At 36.9% G+C, this 27,852-nt stretch overlaps 1 protein-coding gene across 1 annotated transcript in view; it reads left to right on the top strand.

Annotated features, from left to right (window-relative positions):
• Positions 1-11,791: 11,791 nt before the first annotated feature.
• Positions 11,792-27,852, top strand: part of LOC150091265 (uncharacterized) — a 117,770-nt gene continuing 101,709 nt past the window's right edge. Inside the window, exon 1 of the mRNA XM_090383009.1 lies at positions 11,792-11,961. Within this exon, the coding sequence (XP_090239135.1) occupies positions 11,890-11,961 (72 nt within the window). The 5' untranslated portion in view covers positions 11,792-11,889. The remainder of the gene's footprint in view (positions 11,962-27,852) is intronic.

Below are 27,852 nucleotides of genomic sequence, written 5' to 3'. Positions count from 1 at the left end.
TATTCTTACCATGTGTACACGCCATATCCAAAAATTTCATTACTTCATACAGCATGTTCCACCCACTTTTTCTTACTATTGAATACACCATGAATTGTCAAACTAATAGAGCAAGCTTATCTGTGAAAAGATCTAAACCTCCCAAACCCTTCCTAATTCATTTCACAAATATACGTGGTCTTAATTCTAATCTCAACGATGTCCATTTCCACTTGCAGGCTGCCAAACCCCATGTACCTTTTCTGACAGAATCTCAGTTATCGGTTGATTCAACTACTGCTCATCTCAGTTGCCCAAATTATTCGCTGTATGATTTCTTTAGCCTCAAAGATGGTACTTGTGCATATGTCCTTTCTGATATTCCCTGTCAGAGAATTGGCAATTTGGAATCTCCTCTCTTTGATCTTCTCTGGCTTAAAATCTCTCTACCCCACCGTGTCAAATTTATCTGTTGTCTCTACCATTCTCCCAACTCCACTAATCACTTGGAGCTCTTTGACTTCCTCTGTTTGCAACTTGACTTTCTCCAGTCCAACTTTCCTAACAGTGAGGTAATTTTCCTTGGTGATTTTAATGTTCACAACTCCAGCTAGCTTCCGTTTTCTAGTCACACCGACCCAGCTGGTCGAGATGCTGAGGCTTTTGCAATTACCAATGACCTTGCACAGATTGTTCATTTACCTACAAGAATACCGGACAATCCTAATCATGCAGTCAACATGCTTGATCATTTTCTCACAAACAACCCTTCTAATTACATGGTTGAAGTGAGAGGGCCTTTAGGCACTTCAGATCACAACTTGGTGATTGTCTGTTCTCCAATGGAGACTTTATCTCATGGCTATTCCCAACCCTGTGTTGTTTGGCATTAGAAGAATGCAAAATGGAATGACCTGTGAGATTTCTTTTCTTCTTTTCCTTGGTCGGATTACTGTTTCAAAACTTCTGATGTCAACGTATGCTCAGATCGCGTCAGTGAAATTATTCTTGCAGGAATGGAATCCTTTATCCCACACTCCACTTTAAAATCTCGTCCTTTATCTAAACCTTGGTTTTCCAATAAATGTGCTAAGGCTGTTCACAAGAGAAGAATGTTGCATATTGTAATTGGCTTGTTTCTAATTGTTCAGTTTCATTTTCTGCCTACACCAAAGTTTGCAACAATTGTAAAGCAGTTATTAATCAGTCCAAACTAGAGTTTGAACAGGCTAAGAGTAGAAAACTTGCTTTTTGCCCTAATGGTAGCCGAGCATTCTGGTCTCTTGCCAAAGCTATTGGCCGCAACTTTTGCCCACCTCTGACCAAACCAGATGGTTCTGTTGTCACTTCAGCCAAGGATAAAGCTGACCTGCTAGCATTCCATTTTTCTTCCAACACATGTATTAATGATCTTGGTAAAACACCTCCCACCATTCCCAACATACTCCATTCAATGCCTCCTGTGGTCTTCTGTCAAAAGGATGTCAGAAGAATTTTGACGATTCTTGATGCTAAGAAAGCTCCAGGTCTCGATGGTATTTCTCCACTTGTTTTCAAAACCTCTGCTCCTAAACTTACTCCTATTCTTTGCCGCCTTTTTTCAATTTCTTATTCTAAAGGTGTTTTTCCTTCTGCTTGGAAATTTGCTCATATCCAACCAGTTCCTAAAAAGGATGACAAATCCCTCCCATCCAATTATCGTCCCATTGCAATTACTTCTACTCTTTCTAAAGTAATGGAGAAATCAATTAACTGCCAAATCTTAAAGTACCTAGAAATCTTCCGTCTAATCAACGATCGCCAGTATGGATTCCGCCAGTGTGAATCCACTGGTGATATTCTGGCTTATGTTACCCATTTATGGACTAATTCAATGGAAAGGTTTGGTGAAACACAAGTAGTTGCTCTTGACATCTCAAAGGCTTTCGATCATGTTTGGCATAAAGGTCTTCTAAACAAGCTTCCATCTTATGGTTTGCCAACGGTTTTTTGTAATTGGTTATCCAGTTTTCTCACTGAGGGTAATGGTAGATGGTTCTCTGTCTTCTAACTTCTCCACTAATGCCAGTGTCCTCCAAGGTTCAGTTCTTTCCCCCACTCTTTTCCTCTTGTATATTAATGACCTTCTTCAATTGACTGGAAATCCTATCCATAGTTTTGCCGATGATAGCACATTGCATTCCACTTTCCATTTTGAGAAACCTTGCCCTGCTCAATCAGCTTCAACTTCTCGAAAATCTGCTACCAATTCCGTAAATGCCGATCTTCAGGTAATTCTCCAGTGGGGCAAAGACAACTAAGTTGATTTCAACCCTTCTAAAACTCAGTCTTGTCTTATATCTCGCAAAAAGGATTCTTCTGCTCTTATGCTTATCTTTAGTGACACTCCGATTTCTAGGCTAAATGATATATCTCTTTTGGGGATTACTCTGACTTCTAATCTCTCTTGGCACAAGCACATTACATGATAGCACATTTTTAGATGCAGAGCTTCTTCTGCATCTAAAAAACTTGGTTTTCGCTTTTGCTCTCGGTGTTACTTTTCTTCCAAACAGCTGCTCACTCTGTATAAATCGCAAATCCGTCCTACCATGGAATATCGTTCCCACATCTGGGGTGGTGCCCCCAAAACCTCTCTCGGGCTTCTTGATTCCATTCAGAAGAGGGCAGTTAAGTTAATTAATGATTCATCTCTAAGAGAGTCTCTCCACTCGCTGTCTCATAGACGTACTGTTTTTGCTGCATGCCTCTTCTACAGATACTTCTATGGGCACTGTTCTACCTAATTGGCTTCTATAATTCCTGCTCTCTCTTTCAAAACAGTCTGAACACGTGCAGCCAACATCCATTTACTGTCCAACTTCAAACTTACAGAACCAACTTTTCATCTTCCTCGTTTATTCATTCAACTGCCATTTTCTGGAACAACCTTCCTTCATATGTATTTCCTGAAAATTACAGTCTACAGAAGTTCAAGTCCAATGTCAACAAATATCTGCTTTTGTCTTCTTAACCCCCCAACCCAAGCACGGTCCTAAGTACTATAGGTTCTAATACCTCTCGTGTTTGGCATTTACATAAAAAAAAAAAAAACCTAAGTTTAAATTATTACAGTTTATTGGGAAAGGTATGGAAGCATTTGATTGACATTTGGACTGCAATTAATTCTGCAGTGTACACTGCGCTCTTACGAAAGTTTATATGACAATGTGATACCGGTGCACGAGTGCTGAACTGTGCTTGGTGGGCTGTATGGAGTGGCAATTACCATGGAACTGTATGTATCACATAGAGCTTGTTTGTTCTACTTGTAGAAAGAGAAATCATTGGGAACACTGTAATTCCATGGCGGTATTCAGGTGGTGCCTTTGCCACATTATCTGTATTGGGATCACATATGGTTTTAGGAGGTCTTTCGCCTGACACTAAGTGGTTTGTGTAGAGTATTTTACATTTTGGTTGAAGTGGCACTGTCTCCACATGGGTTGGTCTGAATGGGATCATATTTTGTACACATATCATGGTGATAATTGTTGTCTTCTAATGGCTAATAGCAGCCGACTTGCTTCTGCATATTCGTTATATAGAGATGACATACAGAAAGCTTGTTTGTTTGTTTTAGAGTTTTATGGCGCATTAGCATCTAACGCTATAATGCGCCATATACAGAAAGTTCCTGGTGGAATAGTGGACTGAATTGAGGTGCCTAAGTGTGCTAGGTCATATTACAGGTGGCTTCATATTCTATTCCTGATCTGACTACTGCTTTATACACCTTTAATAGGGTGTGTCTATCAACTAGATGTTTAAGCATTTTTTAGCTATGTCATGCAGTTAATACATAATTTTATGATGTAGTCTTTGAAAATAAAAGATATATTACAGTCTTTGAAAATAAGTTTATTGCCTAGGGTAATATCAAGACAGCAGTAGAGAAAATGGGGATTCTAGCACAAATGTACACTTTTACAACTCTAAAAAAAGCACACCCTCTTCCCTTAAAATCATTCATTTTCCTAAAATAATCTAAAAAATCAAAAAATTAAAATAATTTATATTTTTTAAGAAAATAATGTAGGTTTAAGCAAAAAATTACTAAAATATGTCCATTTTTAATAAAATTATATATATTTTTAATATTTTCTGCATTATAATCAATTATGTGGGTTTTATTTTTTCTCTCTTTTTCCCATACCTTTATAAATTAGTTTCATTTTTATTTTATTGTAATCTTCAATATTTTTATGTATTATTTCTCTGTTGAATCTATCTGGTAAAAATACTTTAAATTCATTTATGTGAACAATTACTTTATCTCCTTTTCCTGTTATTATTATTTCAGTAATGTATTTCATTATAACATGTAGTTACGATGAAATACATTAAGGACTAAGTCTTCTAATTGTTTGGATGGAATAGATTGGAATTGCCCAATGTTTTGTATTTGTTTTATTAATCCATTTATAAAAACACAACTTTTTCAAATATTTTTTTCAAACAATTTTTCAATTATTTAAAAAAATATATGAAAAAATAACACTTTTATAAATGGAAATAAAATTCTGCAAGAAATGTGAGCAAGAAAAAACATGAAAGTGAATTTAACATATCTCACCCACTGCAATAAAGCATATCAAAAAGAATATTATAAATCTAAAACATCATTCAGAAACAAAGAAGTTATTTTATGTGAATGTGAAATAATTTTTTTGCACTTCTCATGCAAAAAAATTATTTGGAGAAACATAGAAATAGAGATTTACACGTAAGAAGTCTCATGGAAATTAAAGGGAAAAAGTTATGCAAAAAATGTCAAAAATAAAAAACTGTTTCATAATTTCCAAAATATTCAATGGATGTAAGATGTCATATAGCACATAAATAATGTGCAAAAAATTATCTCATCAACAAATATAATTATAAAGTGTTTAAGGGTAAAGGCCTCATGCTACGAGGTAGAATGACTATCATGTAGGTTAGTGCAAATGCATCATTTTAACATAGCTATCTACCAAAGTAGTTGAATTAATTAATTAAATTGGCATCGTTTTGGTTATATCTCATATTGTGAATGCCTTTACAATGAATTGCCGAGAATAAATAACAATAGTCTTCTCCACTGGTGAAGTGTTATTTATTCGAGGTAATACAATACCATGGCAACTCATTGTGAAGGCATTCACAATATGAGATATAACCAAAATGATGACAATTTAATTAATTAATTCAATACTTTGGTAGATAGCTATGTTAAAATGATGCATTTGCACTAACTAACCTACAAGTATAATATGTCACAGATGAATGAAAGTCCATAAATTAAGTATATATAATCATAGAAAATCAGAACAACACAGAAGGAATCTTCTAAGTCACATGACTGTTAGAGACTTAAAAAATATTTGTAAACATAAGAATTTATAGGATATACAAATTTAAATGAGAAAATTTAATTAATTTTATAATGCAAAAAATGTTAAAAAGAAATGATAGAGTTCAATATATTCTTAAAAATAAAAGTATTAGTGAAATTGAAAAATTGTGATGACAATTAACTCCTGGCTATAGAAGAATAAGAAATAGAGAAGCTATAATTGAATTTATAATGAATGAAATTGAAAAACAAAAATGATAAAAGCGTGACAGAAGAGAAAGACAAATATTTACTAGAATATTTTGGTATACTTGAAGCTAAAGAATTATTTCCTAAAAGAAAAATAAGAAAAATTACATGATTCATAAAATGTACAACTTGTGAAACATATTATAATCCTGATAAACATGATGAACACAATGAAAGTTTTTCTGATAAAGCTTCAGTTAATGATTTTATTGAAATTCAAGAAATAGAATCAGCTTATGAGGGTAGATTAAAAAACTTCATCTTATTAGAAATTCAATAAGTGAATTAAATCCTATGATATTCTTAGAAAATGAAAAGATATTATTATGCAAATGAATTTTAAAGTTAATAGGAACTTAACAGTTGACATTTGTAAACAAGATGAATGTGCTGTATATTTATTTCAAAGTAAAAATCAGAGAATTCTACTATTATACTAGATGACTATTATAATCTACTTTTGAATGAAATGAGAAAGAAAATAACACAAGTAATATTTCATCATTTTGGTTGGGTTATATGGAGCGTTGAATATTTATATCTTATATTAATGTATACTAGGGGGCTTTGCCCCCTGCTCACTTTGCTCACCCACCCCCATGCATGCTTTTCTGCATAAAATGTAGAGGTATACAGAGTAAGCCAAATCGTTTCTACGTAAAAGACACATCTGTTGAAACGGACTGGTCGATATCTAATCAGGAAATGTACTATGTAATTATTTACCTGTGCATTTGTAGTGAGTGGCATTCTCAAATTCGAATAAATATCATGGTAAAATTCCAGAATGGTACACCCTCCAACGTGGCGGCAAGCAAAACAGTGGGAAAGCAGTGATTGACAAGTTGTGACTCCCATATTTCAGCAAACGGACAGGAACAAAGCAGTGACTGGCAGATGCCACTGCTTTCCCCACCCACCCTAGATTGATATGCCTAGGGTGTTGTTCTCCACATTTGGCACTGTTTTTAAATCAGGAACTCATTTTTCTATTTTAAAACAGCGGGATGGAGGGATAAACACCCTACCTAAGCTAAGCTCCCCCTCCTCGACGACACAAAATCAGAAACGGGAGGTGTACCTTCACCTGTCAATTATTGCCGTCTTCCTTGCTGTCATCGAAGTACCTGCCGGTGTATACTAGCTTGGACTTCAGCCAATATCACCACTATGTAATTATTTACCTGCATTTACATAGGTCACTTAGGAAAAGGCCTTTTGCTTTGGGTTCCATAATACATGAGGAATATTGTTCCATCCGAAAGCGCAGGACTAAAATACAGTATTTAACTGAAGTATTTACAAACTAAACAAATATTTAAAATATTTACAAAATACTAAACCACAGTATTTACAAATATACAATTTTCATTAATATACAAAAAACTTAACAATGAAACACCAAATGCTAGACAGAGAATCACGTGCACGAGGTTGGTGAACATTATGGAGGCAGTTGTCGATAATTAATTGCATTTGTAGTGATGTAATTGCCTCGCCCCCATTGGCTCGAATAAATATCACTAGGAGGAAAACTTTTTTAATGTATAGATAGATAATCCTTTATGAGGAAATTCTTACATTGATTTATCTCAAAAATTTAAAAGTAAAAAAGCTAATGTTAATGTGAAAAATCAAGATAATCAGTGTTTTAAATTTAGCTGCTTTACATACAGGAGACAGAAATCCTCAAAGAATTTCGAATTATAAAAAAATATGAAAATGCATCAAATTTTAAAAATATTCCTTTTCCTGTTTCACAAGATGATATTCCCAAGTTTGAAATGCAAAACAATATTTCTATTAATGTTTATCCTAACAAAAAAGTTCAATATGTCCCTTATTGATAATTGAAAATAAATCAGATAAGCATGTGAATCTATTCTATACGAACAAACATGTTGAAATTGACAATACTATTAAAGATTATTATTGTTGGATAAAAAATATGTCAAGTTAGTACGTTCATAGGTGAATAATCACAAAGAAAAAATATATGATGCGATATGTGTTTAACATATTTTTATTCAGAATAAAAATTAAAACAAAATGTATAAACTATGAAGAACCTATAAAAGATGCCTGAAACTAAAGTGTTTTTCAAAAATTATAATCACTTATTAAAAATTCCATTTGCTATTTATGCAGATTTTGAATTTAACACAGAAAAATACCTACTGTAGACTAAATTCTAATGATTACAATGAATCCTATATAAGGAATTACAAAAATATAAACCTATGAATTTCTGTTATTATATTAAATATGTTAATGATATTGATTATGAATATAAAGCACCTAGATTATACACAGGTGTAGATGCTCCTAACATATTTATAGAATGTTTAGTTAAAGATGCTTCAACACAACAATGCAAAACCTCACTGTGGCTGTGAAACATTAGCAAGAATTTCATCATTATGATTTGAAGTTGTTCCCAACACTTAAAAAACGTTTCTGAAGAAACAGATATGACAGTTCTCCAATGAATTCTCTTTTCTCCAATGAAGAAGTTCAAGTAGCTGGGAAAAGATGGTTGGCCTATCAGTCAAAAAGAATTTTACTAGAATCGCACACAAAAACTTGTTAAGTGCTGGATGAAATGTATCAATTTAGGTAGGTGTATGTAGAAAATTAATTAACTATATAATATTGGTGTAAATACACCATAGTTAACCCATAGATTTGAGCTACGATTGTAGCGTAGAAGGCATCATTTTAATTGTATCTTATAATGTGGTTGCCTTCACAACAAGATAGCTACTATTGAATTACTTTAAATAAATAACGCTTCTGTAGTAGAGAAGGCTACTGTTATTTATTTTCAGCGGTACCACCACCCAGACGATCGTTTCGAAGCTTTTTGGCTTCGTCATCAGTGGGCGGGCAGGTACCCAGGTAATACAACAAGACATCTCAGTTGCGAAGTTATATAGAATGTTGTGAAGGCAACCACATTATGAGGAACAATAAAAACGATGCCTTCTACGCTACAATCGTAGCTCAAATCTATGGGTTAACTATGGTGTATTTACACCAATATTATATAGTTAATTATCAAAACCCATAAGGATTATGCCTAGTGCATTTAATTTTCCAAATACATTACCACCACACCCTTCTGGCATCTCTCATAATGTGGATATAACTTCGCAACTGAGATGGCTTGTTGTATTACCTGGGTACCTGCCCGCCCACTGATGACGAAGCCAAAGAGCTTCGAAACGATCGTCTTGGTGGTGGTACCACTGAAAATAAATAACAGTAGCCTTCTCTACTAGAGAAGCGTTATTTATTTGAAGTAATTCAATAGTAGCTATTGTATCTTGTTGTGAAGGCAACCACATTATGAGATGCAATTAAAACGATGCCTTCTACGCTACAATCGTAGCTCAAATCTATGGGTTAACTATGGTGTATTTACACCGATATTATATAGTTAATTATCAAAACCCATAAGGATTATGACTAGTGCATTTAATTTTCCAAGTAGAAAATTAATATATCAAATTAAAGACAACTTTTTATAACAAGTACATCTTTTTTTTCTTTTTGATTTATCTTTATTCCTTCCAAAAATATGCAATAAATGGCATTACTTTTCTGTCCATCCTAGCAGTACTGTCAATATGATACAGGGAAGCAAGCTTATTGAAAAAAAAAAAAAAAAAAACCCCTTTCCTCACTTCCTGTGCCTATTCCTGAGAAATAGTAAAGATGCCATCAGCATTTAGTTTATATAATAAGTCCTCAGCCATGGCAGCCTGAACTCAACTGTGTCTCCATCCCTTTCTGTTAAGAGTCCTCTCATTCAATCTCTATCAGTTGCATAACATTTCAATTCTCTCCTTCTTCCTCTTGGTCTCTTACCCATCACTTTACCTTCAATTATATCACTTAACAAGCTCTATTTCTCCTTAGTAAATATCCAATCAAACTTTCTTTTCCTATGTCTTCATAATATGTTCACTGAAAAGTACTGATGAGAATAGAAAATTATATCTAACTATATCTATCCAGCTCACCTTTTCAAGTCTCCTTCACACTCACATCTCAAGCTCTTTGCTGCTTCTAATATCCTTCTCCTTTAGTGTCCATGTCTTTCTCCCCAAATGCATAATCTTTCACACAAAACATTCAATGAAGCCTTTCTTAATGCAACATCCATCTCCCTGTAAATACCACTTCCCCTTTTCAAATGCTCTCATATCATTGCAATTTGTAACCATTTCTTTTATCGATTGTTAGAAGACTGCCAAGATATCTTTATTTATGCTCTTATCATCCATTTTAACAGTTATTTAAATTTTATTCCATTATAACTTTAGTCTTATAAAAATTAATTCTTAACTTTCCAACAAAATCTGTAACCATTCTCCTGTGTCAGATATGAGTGTCATACCATGTGCTTTAAATTCAATTATATTCAATTCTGCCCCATCTTTAAAGCTCCTTCTCTGTCTCTCTTTCAATTCCCAATGCCTCTCTTACTGTAACTAGGGGGTGGTGAGAGTGACCCTGGCCACAGGCATTGATTCTTGGTAGCTGCCAAACAAACAGAGTCAAAGACTTAGAATAAATGAATCTATAACTTATTTTTAAAACATGACAATCATTACAGTCAATTATAAAAACCTGTGCTTTTTATATAAAGTTTTAATTTATGGATGATAATTTATTAATAATTTTATATTTAATTACATTCACAAAAGGGCATTTCTGATATCTGGTCACATGCATCAAAATTGTTAGTTATGCTTCTCTCTGCACCCTTTTCAATAGATCTGACCTTCCAAAAATGAGATTTCCAAACCTGTATGCAGTATTCAAGACATGGTGTGACTACTGCTTTATAAAATGGGACAATTACCTCTATTTACTGTTAGCAAAGTTTATGTATATATTACTGTGAGAACCCTTTCTAACAATACCATTATATCATAAAAATAAAAATGGTTAATGGAGAATGTTAATGAGAAGTTAATGTTCTTTATTAATGAGACATTAGTGAGATCAGATTTTAAATTTCAAACAATGCTGGTATTTTTTGATAAACATTACAATCCTGTGACATTTTATGAGATGAACACATTTTTACATTTCAAATCTGCTATTTAGTCAGTCTCATCTTTTTTTTTTAAATAAATGGCAAATTTAGTAATGTTATTTCTTTGAAAATAGTGCAATACTGGGAAAACTTGTTGCAAAGGCAAAGTTTCTTCTGCCTACGAATTTTGAGATCAATGTATTAACTAAGCAGTATCCTGCTGACCCCCCCCACAAAAAACTAACTCCATATAATTTAATAGTTATTTTACTTTATAATTTATTTAAATTTATTTAATTGTCATTTTATTCTGTCTCCTGAAATACAGAATGGTATATCCTTATTTTCCACATTTTTTATGTTAAAGTTATTTTCCCCCAGATTTCAAGGGGAGAAAAATAGTAACTGTTTATTATTATTATTAGCCATATAGTACAAGGAAGCCTGAGGCTTATGCTACACCAGCCAAAAAAAAAAAAATTCCAAGTTACCCTGAGAGAGAGAGAGAAATAGAAAAGAAACACCAAGAAAGAGAAGAATGATGATATCCAGCTCAGGACCCTGTGTGTGCCAAGCTCATACTCACCAGATGTAAGTCTCTGGGGTGTTAGTTGTTTGAACAGTAACACCTACTTTATGTTAAACACCCTAAAAATTTCCCAAGGATGTAATTTTAGTAACATTCGAATATTTTGATTTGTCCCAATTCAGTTTCTCTCTTTTTTTTTGTTTACCCCATGATAAATATAATGTGCTCAATGATTCGCCAGGGCACTACTTTAATTCCCCTCCCACCTCTTTTAGAAAATCCTAGAGCTGCCACTGGAGGAAGGCTCACTTTTCCTAATAGAAATTAGCAGAATCGTAAGTTTTATTAGAGAAATGTAACGTAAGGAAGGTATGATTTATAACTTCGCTGGTATCTTTAGATACACACCACATTCATGATAATTTTTTTTATTGGAAGACTTGATTTTAACCTTTTAATAACAGCAGTATCTTTTGCTAAGCACTACATTCACGAAGCTTCAAGAGGCGAATGCATTTTTACATTTCAAACAACCGAGATAGGTGGCGCCACGAATTCTAACAGTGAATCGACGAAGAAAAACAAGGAGCTTAGACACACCTTACGATATTACTCACTAGGAAACAAGAGCGTACGCGCGCGCAACGTGGGCTTTCAAGCGAACAAACTGAAAACTAAAGACTGAAAACTTCAACAGCGGAATTTGTAACGATGGCGAATTTTCGTGTTTTACTAGTCATGATGATTCTGATCATAGTGACATCTGGAGACATCATTAGAGGGGTAAGTGAATACACGTGCTTTATTATTATTCATAATTTTTTTATTTCTGAATATTCAAAGCTTAGAATAACATGGAACACTAGGTCATCTCGTTTTACTGCCAATATTGGTGAAATCAGAGGCGGACTGGACATAAGATTTACTGGGGAAACCCCGATGGGCTGGAGGCCGATGTGATATTCAATATTACACTCTGACCTCCGATTCACTCTATCTGTTTTCTCCGGTAAGAATTTTTGATCCAGTCGCCGCTGACTGAAATGCTTCATTCTTAGATTGCATTCAAATTATCCCCGCATGTTTTAGTTAGAAAATGTGCGGGAAATTTGATTTGACAAGGCTAAAAGTTTGGTTATCTTTTTGTAGGTGGAAGAAAGAATGTGACAGGGCATTTTATTTGCTAATATGAGTATGAGATATATGTGCATATCTGGGTGTGTGTATATATATATTATATACTGTATATATTTGTCCATACAAAACATCAGTGCCTATTTTAAGTAAAATTAAAATAAACAAAATTATATATATACAGTATATACATATATTATTTTTATGGATTTCCTGCTGTCTCGGAGAATGAAGCGAGTCTGTCCCTGGCTTCGAGTTTAAATTATATTTATTTAATGATTTTTGGCTCGCAGAATATATTTTTCTTAACCGTCTTCCAAGAACTGAGATCTAGTGCATAAAACTTCCTACCATTTCATACCAATATGCGATGATAAGGTATAATTTGCGGTTGACTTCAGAATAAGATTCTTACCATTGGATCTTAATCGTTACCTGATTTTAAACCAGCGAAAAAGGGGGGGGGGGAGACTCGTTTTCTCAATAAACTGTTTTGGGGTTCCCATGGTTTATTAGGAAACAAAATTACGCGAAGAATAGATCGTGCAATCATTGCGAAGCAGTACGAACATCAAAGTTTCCATTGCTCCGCGTCGCAAAGATCCATAGGTAACGGTCTTATTTTGAACTTTAACTTAATTAGCAATGTAATAGTAGTTGGAGAAACTCGGGTTTTCGATCCACCTATCTTAAATTCCTACTAGTTTCAGTCGGACCGTTCGGATTTGTTGTAATTGCTACAAGTCAACTCGACACTGACACTTCCTAGAAGCAACCATGGCAAAATGGAGGGATCACGACCAGACCGATATCCGTCAGAAGAGGAATCTTCCAGGGAGATGCCCTGAGCTCACTATGGTTCTGTCTAGCACTCAACCCAATGTCCACCATGCTCAACAACAGGCAAGTATGGATATACCCTAAAAGAAGGGAGGAAGAACCTGTACACTCTCTCTCACCTGATGAAACTCTGTGCCCCCACTGAGAATCAAATCCAACAGATACTCTGGATAGCCAATGAGCTCAGCACTAACATTAGGATGCAATTTTGCCTAGACAAATGCAAGATCCATGTACTGCATCAAAGACATCTAGTCGGACTAAACTACCAGCTGAAGACATTGAAGCCATGACAGAAAAGGAGAGAGCGAGACATACAAATATCTGGGGATGATGCAGAACCATCAGTTAGAACACAAGGAGATCAAGGTCCGCTTGACTGAGAAATACCATCAGAGACTAAGAAGCCTACTAAAATCAAAACTGAATGAAAGAAACATGGCCACAGCCATAAACACTTACGCAGTCCCAGTACTAAGGTACTGCTTCAGAATCGTAGTTGGACCAACACCGAGCTGGAGATTATGATATTGACAAGGATAATGATGATCAAGAGCCGCCAACACCACCTTAAGTCAGCCATCCAGAGACTGACCATAGTGTGTAAAGGAGGGAGGGGAACTAACCTCAATGAACAAGAAAAGAAGGCGATTAAGAACCCCCAGGATTACTTCCACGGAAACACATCATCACTCTACCAAGCCATAAGAAAGATAGACAAGTGGTACGCAACTCAACCTCCACAAGGAGACCACACTCACACAGACAGAAGAAACAAAGCCAGAAATATGGGCAGAGAGGACACAAGCCATGGTAACACTACAATGACCTCCATCAAGACTACGCAGATAAGGAAGCTTCCACTGCTTTGCACACGAAAGCTCTTACCCGAGACCAAAGGATACATGCTCGCCATCCAAGATCAGGTAATCAACACCAGGAAATATATTGCCAAGAACCCCAGAGTAACAGATGACACCTGGCCCCAGAAACGATCCAGCAGATCACTGCAGGATGAGGGAGATCACCCAGACACGACCAGATGGTTAGAATAGCACATCAGAATCTAACGCAAAAGTACCAGCTGATCAAAGAAAGTTTACCGTATTACAAGTACGAGCCTCAGGCCATACTAGATCTCTACTCACAGACTATACTGGGACCATACAATAATAACGGACAAGACGATCCCGCACGACAGACCAGAACTCTCATCGACAAGGAAATGGCTACCTAAAAGATCGACATAGCGGTGCCCAACACAGCAACCTCCAGAAAACATACGGGGAAAAGATCAGGGAGTCCTCAAACCTAAGACAGGAAGTCAAAGATATGCGGAATATGAAACAAGTAATGACCATCCCGATCACTGTGTCAACCACCGGCATGGTACCTACCAAAGAGCCTCCACGAGGACCTAGCAACAATAGGTCTCCCAGAGAACCCTTACATGGAACTCCAGAAAGCCGCGATCCTGAACACCTGTAGGATAATAAGAGAGTTCCTCGACCAACCGTAATAAATAATAATAATAATCGGACAAACCCCCTCCCCCTTTTTAAAATGATAATAGGGTATATTGATAGACTATGTGAGATGTATGAAAAAGAGAAGAAATAATTGCCGGTTCGATTTTAATGAAATTTGGGAAGCTCCACAAATCGGTCTAACAGCGCGAAATATAAAATTACATGAAAATCCATTCATTGGGAGTCGAGTTGTTACATGCGGACGGACGGGTCAAAGAAATAATTGAATTTGTGATGGCCCTTCACATTTTCTGAAAGGCTCAAGTATAAAATTTCATGAATTACATTAAGTTTTCAATTGCATGAGGACAAAAAATAATGAAAATAAATTAAATAAAAGCATTAAATTCGGACCAATACAATCGGGCACTTATTTTTTATTTTCCCCCGCTATACAAAGGGTACTAGGAAAGTTTTGCAATATGACGCAACAATGAATCACAGGAAGCTGCTTGTTGCTGCATGTTGAGACATGTTCATACGTGCATAGTAGCCGCCGCGCCAAGTCGATGGGCTCAGTTATTCATTAGTAGTGAGAGTGTAACGTGCTTGCAATGGCATCGTAGTCATGAAATGAGATAAGGACAGTTTTGCGGTATAATTTCGTGCGTGGTTTAACCATAGACCAGCGCTTAGAAGAAATGACTCTTGCACTAGATGATGATTGTCCACATCGTACAACGATATTCAGGTGGTATAGAGAATTCCAAAGGGAAAATTTCACTCTGGAGGATTCTGAGAGGCCGGGAAGGGCACGAACGTCAGTTACGGAGGAAAACGTTACTGCTGTGAGGAAAATGCTTGACGAAAACAGGCGAGTGACCTACCAACAGATAGAGGATACTTTGGGCCTAAATGCACCAGCAATTCGTTCGATTCTGCAAGATCATTTGCACGTGAAGAAACTTTGTTCTCTCTGGATGCCGCATCAACTGACTGAAGAGCAGATGACACGACGTGTGACTTGGTGCCGGGAGATGTTAAAAAAGTTTGATAAGGGACAATCTCGGTATGTGAACAACATCGTGACAGGTGACGAGACTTGGCTGTACTATTACGATCTGCCGACCAAGGCTCAAAACAAAGTTTGGGTCTTTGATGATGACGACACACCCGTAATTGTCAGAAAATCCCGATCTGTAAAGAAGAAAATGATAGCTGTATTTTTCAAATCGAGTGGAATTGTGGAACGTGTCGTTTTGGACACGCAGAAGACAGTGACAGCTAAGTGGTATACTGAACAATGCCTGCCTAAAGTCATTGGATCTATGAAGAACCTGCGGCCAAAGTCAAGAATGGACACCTGGTACCTCCATCACGATAATGCTGCAGTTCACCGCGCCAAAGCCTGCACCGAATATTTGACCACGACAGGACTGAAACTTCTTGAGCGCCCTCCCTACAGTCCAGACCTTGCTCCCTGCGACTTTGCACTGTTCCCGCATGTGAAAATGAAGCTAAAAGGGAGGCGGTTTTCCAGTGATGAGGACCTTCTACGGGCTTGGGACAACGAGTGTGCTTTACTCCCTAGTGAAACTTGGCAGAACTGGTTTAAAGATTGGTTTCGGAGGATGGAGAGGTGTATTGAATGTAGAGGAAATTACTTTGAAAAAATTAAATAAACAAAGCTGTATTGCAAAACTTTCCTAGTACCCTTTGTATATATAAGCTATCCATATACAGTACCGTATATTGTAGCTCACACACTGGATATTATGTTTGTTGACATGTACTGGCTAGAGGAGGAATGGATGGGCAATATAGTAGGATTGCACAAACGAAATATTTTGTCGGTTCACGCATAAAAGTCGTTGCCCTTCGTTTTATTTATTATTTATTAATCACGAATTATTACTATAAATTTAAATAACATATTTAATGAAATGAATACTATGACAATCTGAAATTACCATTTTTTTTTTAATGTTTATGTGCTTAAAATAACGACAGAAGTAGTTATGTTAATTTTAGCAAAGTCTTATAGTACCGTTGTTTCATCGTTAATTTTTTTTAGCTATAGCTTATGCTTTTACGGTATTCGCCTCTTAAATTGCATAGTTTATTTAAAGATATGGATAGAATAACTTGACTCCAATAAATAAAGTTATTACTGAAACGTTTCATGTGGGTGCGGAGAGGGAGACACTTTTTTGCTTGCACCACGCGTTTAAATGTTAAGATTTTCAAACGTCCGGCGACCAGTGATTTCCGAATCTAATGCAATGGCGCCCCTTCTCCCTTTGGTCACTCTGAATGCAGTAACCAGTTAAAAATTACTTTTGCAAAAAATATTTACTTGTCATAAAAATAAAAGTATGGGAAATAGGAAGAAAAAATATCGGTTTACTATATGGTTATTTAATAAAATACAGATGGTTGTCCGTATGTGTGCACACACACACATGTAAATAAAGACAGATGCAAGTACTGTATGTACTATGAATGGTAGTTTTAAAGCCAACGAATCCATACAATTTGCATGTCTCTCTCTCTCAGGCCATACTTGCCGGAACAGCCTGTAATTTGGTTTAAATTAGACCTGCTGTATAAAGTCGCAATGCGTTATACGGGATTTTGGAAACGTCCGCCATTCTCTGCTAAATGTGTTCCAACCTAACGATTACATATTTTCAGCAAAGCGGTATAACATGTCCTCGAGAATGTCGACAGTTAACTCGGTGATGTCCTTTAGTTCTTCAGTTGAGTGTGGATTGTTCACAAATACATTTTCTAAGATATCTCCATAGAAAAAACAAGGGAGAGGTATAGTAACCTTAGCGACTAGAGATTGCAGCTTTCATCTGCAGTGCCACCACAGATATTTATACAGTTGCACAGTTTTCTTGGAAATACACTTTACGACATTCCACGTCGTCCAGTTCGTCAATGGGCCTCTCAAACATTTCCAGATATCGTTGGGTGTTGACTTTCTGTAAAGAATATAAGGCCTATGATCCGGAAACGCGGTACAACACCACTGCCCCACTCCCACCGACTGAGAAGACCTTTAGAAATTCCTCCAGTTTACGAAGGGACTTGAAATCACAATATATCAGCTATCTCATGTAATGTCTTCATTACATTAGATGAAACATCCAATAAAATGTCACCTATAAATCTTGCCCTTTTGTTCTAACCCATTTGGAATCTGTTTGCATATTGGAGTTGGCGACTCCAGAACTTCATTCAAGTTCCTCGGATCAATTCAAGAAGAGTAGTCAGATTAATTAATGATACTCTCTTACAAGCCCATTCCATTTCTTATCAAAAAAGTTCAGTTTCTGCTACATCCTTTTTCTACATTTCTATGGGTACCGTTCTGAATTAACACCTGTTTCTACCAAAGCAGTCTGAGCAAGTGCATGAGTTAGTCAACGGCCATTCATAGTTCAACACCAAACTCACTGAACTGACTTTTCTTTTTCATTTATCCCTTCTGTTTTTTTGGAATGACCTTTCTTATGCACTTTCTGAAAATTACGAACTGCAGAAATTGAAAGTCCAATTTCGAAGTATCTATACCAGTGATTCAACCTTTTTTGCCCCATGCACCCTATGTCAGAATGTCATTCCCCCACCAGGGTGGGCGCTAGGCTGGACGTCACCCGCCTGCAAAGCTGAAATGGGCGACCCCAAACATACTAACACTTCGAAATGGCGCCCCCCCTTTTACAAGATTGTCTGACTCAAAAGGCTTCAAAATCTGTGCATAAAAAAACAAGAAAAAGTCAAAAATAGCTATAAATGGAATATTTCCACAGATAAAAAAAGGGAAATATTTATCTTTATTTTTAATTTAATATGTAACATCCAATAAAGCGTGTGTACTGTAAATTAAGTATAATCTGTACAATTGTAGTTTGTAGAACGATCAATATTCCAACAGTTTGAGTCTGTTAATCTGTAGTCCCAATTCCCTCTGGTTGAGAACCCCTGATCTATACAGAACTTCGAAGAGAAAATGGAGAATAGTAATTTTGATCTGCTAGATAGAGAACCAGAATCGGGGTGGACCCAGTTCAAGAAGATAATGACAGACGCTTCAAATGCAACTTTTGGATGGGCCCAAAGGAAAGCCAAACAGCGATGGATTGCCAGGTGAGATACCAGAGGTAATGCAGTGCAGAAAAAACTGTAAGAACAAAGATGAGGAAAAATATAAGATGTATGACAGTTTGATTAGAACAGAAATAAGGAAGGAAACAGATAAGGATGGAGAGATGCAAGAGAATTGAATATCTGAAAAATGAGCATAAGGAACATCTAGTCCACAAAGAAGTGAAGGAACTATGCAACATCATGAAAAAACATGCAAGAGGTTTTTTTATTCTAGATACTATCACATTCTAGACAAAAACAACAAGGAAATAGTGGACAAGTAAAAAAAAAAAAAAAAGAAAGACAGATGGCAAGAATATCTGAGGGAACTATACTGCGATCAGGAGAGACAACTAAGAAACGACAACACCCAAACAGATGGTGATCACAGACTTTCTAATGGAAGAACTGGGGCAAGCGATTTAGTCAATGAACAATAACAAAGCAACTGCCATTGATAACATCCCAGCCGAAATGCTCAAGTAACTCGGAACAAGAGAAAAACAACAACTCTTCAATATTTTCAATGATATCCTCAATTGAGGAAACCTCCAGCTTGACTTTCTGAGATCCACCTTTATTCCCATACCAAAAAAGATGGGAGCAGCAAAATGTGCACACCACCGCACAATAAGCCTCATAAGCCACACCGTGAAAGTTCTTTAGAAGATGATTGTACACAGAATTGAAGGAAAGACCAGATGGGTATTAAAATGGGGCTGGCACAAGAGAAGCAATATTTGCTCTGAATATACTGGCAGAAAGAGCAACTGAACACCAGCAGAACCTATTCGTCTGCTTCATTGGCTTTAACAAAGTATTCAACTGCTTGAGACATGATATCCTATTCCAACTCTTGAACAAAGTAAACATTGATTCCAAGGAACTGGGTACAAATCCAGAAAGGAGTAAGGCAAGGTTGTGTGTTTCGTATCCATAATGGTTTTTGCCGAAACCATTATGGATATGATACAAGAGCTTAAAGAAGGAATTACTGTTAATGGTTCAGTTATTAGTAGCCTGCGATATGCAGACGATACTGCCCTGATTGCAACGTCAGAGGAAAAGTTAAAAATACTCCTCAACAAAGTTGTAACACCAAGCGAACAGATAGGCTTAACAATTAATGCCAAAACTATGGTCATAAGAAAAAACAACGTGCCTATAAAGAAAATATGTTGCGGCAACTCCCCCATCGAACAAGCTCTAAATATCTAGGAAAGATATTTCTCAGGCACAGAAATTAGAAGCAGAATCGGTATGGCCAAAGATGCATTTAAGAATTTCCTCTGTGACACTAAACTGCATTTCCAGAAAAGATATCGAATGGTCAAATGCTACTCTCCTATATGGATGCGAGACCTGGGTCATGCTAAAAATTCCATGGACAGATCGGGTCACCAACGAGCGGGTCCTTAAGAGGGCAAGGACCACAAGAACACTGCTAACTACAATTGCAAGGAAGAATGCATATCTTGGACATATTATAAGAGGCCCTCAATATGACTTGCAGAGATTAATCTTGCAAGGGTACATTAAGGGCAAAATAGCAAAAGGAAGACAAAGGGAAAAGTGGCTTGGTAACATCAAAGAATGGACGGGGGGGGGGGAGGTCTTTCGACAAAACAACTATTTCACAAAGCGAGGGTATGCTTTGTGAAATAGTCCCCCCCCCGCCACCAACTTACCATTAATCGTAGGGCCAGAATAAAAAAAGCGTTATAAGCGAGAAAGTGAGAGGAGTGCCAGGAAAGAGTGTATGGAGGGGAGGGTTCACGAACGGATTAGCTGAATATGGGGGAAGGAGATATTTCAGGGCTTCCACGTAAAAAAAAAATTGCACACTACTGATTTAAAGGTACGGTAACACAATTCACTATCGGTTTAACGTACCATGTCCATAATCCAGAGCACTTATGAGTTATATGGATTTGGAACATTATTTTTAAATATGTTTATAATTGCGTCTTATTATTGCAAAAGAAAATAAGACAGTGGCACGCTGAAATCAACTTTGTAGTAAGGAAAATGAGGGCGGAAGTTGCAATCGAAGGAGAAAGCCTCATAACGGCATGTTTATTTGTTATATCTGGTTACTCTTATTAAACTTTGAGTAATACTTGTTGGTAATATTTATTCGTATAAATGAATGCATGCAAAATATAGTATTAGAGTTCAACTACTGTTGCATAATAAACACATGGTTTCTATGGTTTAATGGCAAAGAAAAATAGGCAGCTAGTTAGGCGTACACGGTGTTACTGGTGTTATTGCTGTCCTATTTATTTTTGCAACGGTTCAGAAAGTTTAAGTTATGTTTCTCCAGACAAACAGTGCTGCGTAACATTTTCTCCGGTCGAAATAAAACTATATTCGTTTGATAACTTATTATTATTTTGGTAAAAGCCATTAAAGAAGTACAGGAAGGACAGGCTTGCAGATGCCGGCCATAACTCATACCACATTCTACAGATTCATTCGCAGCAGCTTGTTTCGGAAACGAATTGATTTTGAGATATTCGTAAATTTGTGTAAAATTAAGCGAATGTGCGTCCCAATCACGTGTAAAATTTAATTTTTCCTGCTTTCGCTAGTATTTAAAAATATTTAAGTTGACATAATGTTATGAAATTATACGAAATTATGGAGAATTATTAGATGTGCTGGAATCCAGTTTTACAGGAAATGTGAGTACAGCAACTCACGCAAATACAAAACAATGGAATGATTAGTCATTGTGCAACTCACCATGCGTGTATCACCTGCTCGTGAATAGCAAAACAGGCCACGTTATACTTGCAGCCTAACGATGGGTATATCCTGTCAAGACAGGGGTTTCGGATTCCACAAAGGAATTCAGGTTATCAGACTTACTCGGATAGAATAAAAAAAACCACCAAATTTGAATTAATTTCGAGTTTTCTCTCCCTTTTCCCTGATAAATGAATATGTACTATATACTGAATGAATAAGTACGAATAGAACAATTGATAATTACTTACACTCTTTACACTATAATAAAATAATTTATTATTCCGCAATAGAGCATCTTTTAAGGAACCTTGATCACTTGCAAACTGATCCAGCTTCGGTAAAGGTGCTGTAACGAATTGTGGAATAATAAATTATTTTATTATTCCTTAATGTAAAGAGCGTAGTAATTAGTATCAATCTTTATGGATAAAGTGCACCAAGCAAACGACTGGTTCAAAGTCTTGATTAAAGTAAGATAGCGTTAGCGTCACATTCTCCATTGAGATTTAGAAAGGAGTATGCTGAATCAAATTTAAATCAATCACTCTTTGTCTGAAGGAAGGTGGGAGGGATGGCGCTAGAGGTCTTACAAGAGTCTAAAGGGCCTGCAATGAGGAGGTGTCAGTGAGACATAACTACACATGTAGAAAAGCATTTAGTAAGAATATAAGCCAGAGATTCGGTATTGGTGCCGAAGATAGCACCCAAGATAAACAAGAAACAACTTAATTTAATCACCAATGTGACATTGCCACGAAAGTTATCACAAAGACAAGACGCGCCCGTGTTGTAGTTATTTCAAAATGAAACTCCCTAAATGCATTTTAAAATTTCAGGCTCATCCTGCCTGCATCCATTTTGCAAAATAGCCGCAGGAAGAAAGATACAAGAACTCTTTATTATATACAGAAGGCCGGCACATTGCTGTATATAACTCCCTTCACGGCTACAAGCTAGGGGTTTACATAAAAGAAATTACACAACATAATAAACAAAGATAAAAATGACAAAAGACAAAAACAGCATTATGACTCCAGAAAGGTTTGAACACTGGTCAGGCCCTCGGGAGCAGGTTATAATGTCCTGTGACAAGGTCCTGGGAAGGAAGTCGACCAAGTACGTTCTGCCTATATTTCTTATCTAATGCGAACTTGTACAGGTCACCGTCCAAGGAGTGTTTTTCCTGCAGCATTTGCACCAGTAGATTGTTGTTGTTTTGGTTTTTAGGAGCATTAGCAACTAATGCCATATTGCTCCGGGCCATGCGGTGGTCATTCCCTGACCTTTCCGCATCTTCCGTATTTGGTGGTGACGGGCTCGAACTCCGGTCTAATCAAGAAGCATGTGATATGCACTACTGCTCCTTCCCACTAGGCTACGGAGGCGCCCGCACCGGTAGGAACCGATCAGATAACTTTAACCGGTTTGGAATGGCCCTAAGGCTTGGAACCGGGATCCCCCATCCGCAGTTATCCCAGAAATCTGGTACTGAAATAATGCCGACTCATTTTGACGGCAAAGACGAGTCTTCTCTCGTGAATGATGGCAGGAAGGCGTCTCATGTTGAGAGCTGCCGTCATCTGGGTGGTCCTTCGTGCAGGGGGAAGCTGAAATTTCCATATGGCCCACTTCCCCCGGGAAAATCCGTCTATGTTGGGTCGTAGCAATTGAAGTCCAGACTTCGACGCCATAGAGTATGACCGGAGACGCAAATCCTAACAAGACCTTGATACGCCAGGATAATAGGGGTTTGTAGGCGGAACGTCTTGTTAGGATTTTGCATCTCCATCATATACGATGTGTGCAACTTCCGAGGAGGAAATTACAGTCTATTATTTCTAAGGTGAAAACACCTGTTCCTCCTTTCCTCTGGAGGTACCGTATACCGCATTACGTGTCCGGATTGTGGGGGGTGGGGTGTTATGTAGGTGAGTCTGGTAGAAGATTGAAAGACCGGGTTTCTGAGCATGAGGTGGCTCTGCGAACCGCTAATTTTGAACGCTCCGCAGTCGGGTTGAGCAGCACAATCTTGATCCCCAACGGGATATTGAAATCGTCGACTATTCACGTGATTACCGCCAGTGCTCATGGCTTGAAGCACTGCACATAGCTACCAATAATAGTACTATGAATCGCACGAGGGGAGTGCACTTACACCCTATTACAGAATGTACTGTATTGCTGTGGGATGAGCGCTGGCGGTTATCACGTGTAAGGAATTCTGTTCAATATATACTGAAGTACAGCATTCATCGACTAGCTGATGAAGAGGAACTTCGTCTCGAAAGCTTCTATGTATTTTACCTGTTTTATCTTATGTATATATCATTTATTTATTTTAACCAGTTAGTCGGTCGTTGCAAGAAACTTGGATGATATTTCATTTCGTTAACTATTTTGAAAATGAAGCACCAAATGGAGGTCCAAGTTTGCTAATTAAACAAGCAACAAAGTGTGGAAGTGTTGCAACGGGATTTTCGGAAACAATCATTAAAAACATTAGGAGGGAAGGGAAAGGCTACAGGAATCCCACTTTTAAATTTCCGAAAAAGCAAACTAAAACAAGCCGTGATGTATCTTTTGTGGACAAATTCGATCGAGAAGTTAAGGCGAACTGTCCAAGAACTTTTACATTAATGAGAAAAGAATTCCAACGTTACCTAAATCAATTTCAGTTCTGGAAGAGAAAATAAATTTTACTTTTAAGAGGATCTCTTCGAAAAATTCTTCATGAAATCAGATTTTTTGAAAAAATTCTCAAAGAAAAAGAAAACTTTTAAAGGAAAAAAAAAAACGAAATTATGCTTAAAAGGAAAAGATATTTACCACAAATAACGAGACTCAAAATAGGCCTATCGTTTATAATGATGAAACGGATCGATTGCAATTTGACATTTAGTAAATGCTGACATTTTGCAAGTCAAATGTTTGCGGCGTCTATCAATCGGGAAATGCTTCAAAAGGACTTGTTTTATGTGCATGTGGAGAAATGGGATTTAGTGTACAAAGCAAACACAACAACAGGGGATTATTTTGGTCAGATGGATTCTGCAATTTTTGAAAAATGAGCATCAAATAAACTGTTACCCAATTTACCTGAAAAAAAAAAAAAAAAAAAAAAAAAAAACACTGTGTTAATTATACGCACCCTATCATTTCATACAGTTAAACAAATACCTAACTAAATTCAGGAAACAGGACATAATGGATTGGCTTTCCAGGAATAATACTGCTTTTATTGATGAGCTTAGAAAAGTTGAACCCTATTCTTAAAATAAAATATATAAATTTGATTCCATGATTAAACCAAAAGGCTTCCTAAGGTAAGGTGAGTTTTAAGATTGCAGCCGTGCCACTGCAATATTAATGCCATTGTTGGCAGATTTAAAGAAAAAACTACATCATAAAATTTTAATATCACTGGGGATATCTATGGATAGACTGCTAGAATTAACTATTCGTGAACTAACTTCGATCGGCGAAGAAAGCTGGAAAAAATATTGTGCTCATATATCGGATTTGGGAGAAGAATATTGAGGAAAGATGCTGTGATAGAAGAGTTATGTGACCCTCTAATAATATAAATTGATGACAGTGATGAAGATAAGCTACAGTTCAGACGAAACAACGATTTATGAACTTACTAGTCTTTCTGAGGATGGAAGTCAATTTATTGACGTCGTGAAAGGTACTTTACCCCTGGCTTCTTGGCTGTGAAGGGCCAGTGCAACACTATCCAATCTTTTAACTGTTACCATTGAAAGTGGTGCAAAAAAAAAAGTCTCTCTCTCTCTTATTATTATTTCTATTTATGATAAATTCAATGTTGTAAACCTGAGAAGCAGACTGAAGTTTTGTTAAATAAGTAACAGTAATAAAATGTCTACTTTATACTGAAAAGTAATATATTCATTCATATATAAGTACAATTTCAATTTTGAACAGCGTTTAAAATATTCGCACGTTTAACTTAATCACACTTTTTCGGCAAATCATCCATGCCGACTTGATCATGCGCACTTGAATTCAGGGTCACATTTCACGCGGTCGGACAGTAACTATTGTAACGTCAGTGTTTGGAGCGGCTCGGTAAGATCTTTAATGGCTTTGAGGTGAAATCTGTGCCTAAGCAGCACATTCAAGTAAATTAAAAACTGTATAAACAGCACGTGTATATATATAATGTTTTTTATGGATTTTTATTTTATTAACTGTAATAGTATTGATTTCTCCTATTTTTCATTATAACTGTTCAGTATTTCAGCGCTTATTTAAGGTGAAAGAGGGGGAAAGGGCTGCAGCCTCGAGTTCATGCTGCCATTGGGGCTGGGGGAACTAACTTTAGCTATATTGTGGATTAAATGTGATTTTTCGTGCTACTCTGAGGAACTAACCACTTGCATTCTAAATAATTGGCGCCTCCGTAGCCAGGTGGGAAGGAGCAGCAGTGCGTAGCACACGCTTCTTGATTAGACCGGGGTTCAAGCCCGTCACCACCAAATACGGAGGATGCGGAAAGGTCAGGGAATGACCACCGCATATCCTGGAGCAATATGGCCTTAGTTGCTAATGCTCCTAAAAACCAAATAACAAAAAATAACAAATCTAAATAATTATTTAGTTATTTAGAATGCATTTTCCATAGAAGAAATGCTCTAAAATAGCGGTTCCCAAACTGTGCGTCCCGACGCCCTGGGGAGGCGCCATAATATACGAAGGGCATCGCGGACGATGTAATAGTTTATGTAAGATTTCCATGGAAAATATTAAAAATGTATTAACTATAGATGTTTTACTTCAAGGGAGATTTCGGAAAAATTTTACAGGTCAAGGGAGGCATGGGCTCAGAAATTTGAGAACCACTGCTCCAAAGCATTGCATTATAAAGAAATGCTTTCCCAAAATAATTTTCTAAACCCAAAAATCAAGAAGAAAGAGCGTTATAACAGGGTTTATTCCTTCTGGGGACATTAAAAATAGCATATGTGCGCGAAAGCGCTATAATCATGGGGGAGAAAAAAAAATGCACGGCACTTCATAGGATTGACCGTAGGATCAGAAGAAAAGAGCGTTAAAGCGGAACAGCGCTATAAGTGGGAGTGTTATAATGGAAATTTATTGTTTTTTTTTTTTTTTTTTTTTTTTGGTAGTTGTTGGCGCATCGGCTTCTGTGGCCATAATGCACCTCCCAAGGTTTTTGCAGTACTTTGATCCAAGCCCGAATCGGGATTCGAACCCGCGACCTTTTCGGTTGCCAGGCAGACACTTTACCCACCCGGCTAGCCCGGTCGGCGGAAATTTATTGTGGAGAGAGAGAGAGAGAGAGAGAGAGAGAGGCACAAAAGGGGAGGAATTAGGACTATTAAAAATTTTGGAGAAGCTTAAGACTCTAAAGCCTTCCCTTCCTCAAGAACATTTGTTCTTAAGGAGGGGAAGGCTTTATACCTTGAGCCCCCTTAAAATTTTTCATAAATTTCACACGCCCCCCCTCCAAGTTCCAGAACAAGTACAAACAAAGAGATCTGACCTAGAAATATATGTATAGCTATGGCTATACATACTTTTATAAATTAATATATACTTCAATACATTTAATCTGAAAGAAATGAAATAAGAATACTAGAAAGAAATAAAGCTTCGTACATGGATTAGAGGGATGGTTTGTCGATAATATGTTAAATATTATCGTACGTTCATCTGGATAAACGTACAAGCGTGACCCAGTGGGGAGCACCCCACACTTTGGAATCTCTGTATTATACATACAATAGCTGTCATTGACTCTTGTAAAAGCTTCAAGTATAGAACGCACGAAATACCCATTCCAAACAAAATTATGGGTGTGCGCGCAGTAATAATCACATAAGTCGGATAATCATTACAGTTAATCCCAACATAATCCTAGTGTAGCCGAGTGGTCGTGAGAAGGAGTGTAGTAACAAACGCTCTTTGAGTGGACGGCCCATCCACTCAAAGAAACCAATAAAAAATATCAAAATCGGAAACATCATTTACGGACACCCTATAATATTCTTGTTTATACGGCGCCTCCGTAGCCAGGTGGGCAGGAGCAGCAGTGCGTAGCACACGCTTCTTGATTAGACTGGGGTTCGAGCCCGTGACCACCGAATACGGAGGATGCGGAAAGGTCAGAATGACCACTGCAAATCCCGGAGCAATATGGCCTTAGTTGCTAATGCTCCTAAAAACCAAATAACATCTTGTTTATACACCGGCACGACCGATGTATATTTGTGTGTGTGTGTATATATATATATTATTTTATTTATTTTTTTTCTTTATTATTAAAAATCTTGCA

The sequence above is a fragment of the Mastigoproctus giganteus genome, chromosome 1, assembly GCF_048544385.1.
Source record: "Mastigoproctus giganteus isolate SK-2022 chromosome 1, ASM4854438v1, whole genome shotgun sequence".
Taxonomy (NCBI): Eukaryota; Metazoa; Arthropoda; class Arachnida; order Uropygi; family Thelyphonidae; genus Mastigoproctus; species Mastigoproctus giganteus.
This window is presented reverse-complemented; position numbering and strand designations above follow the sequence as displayed.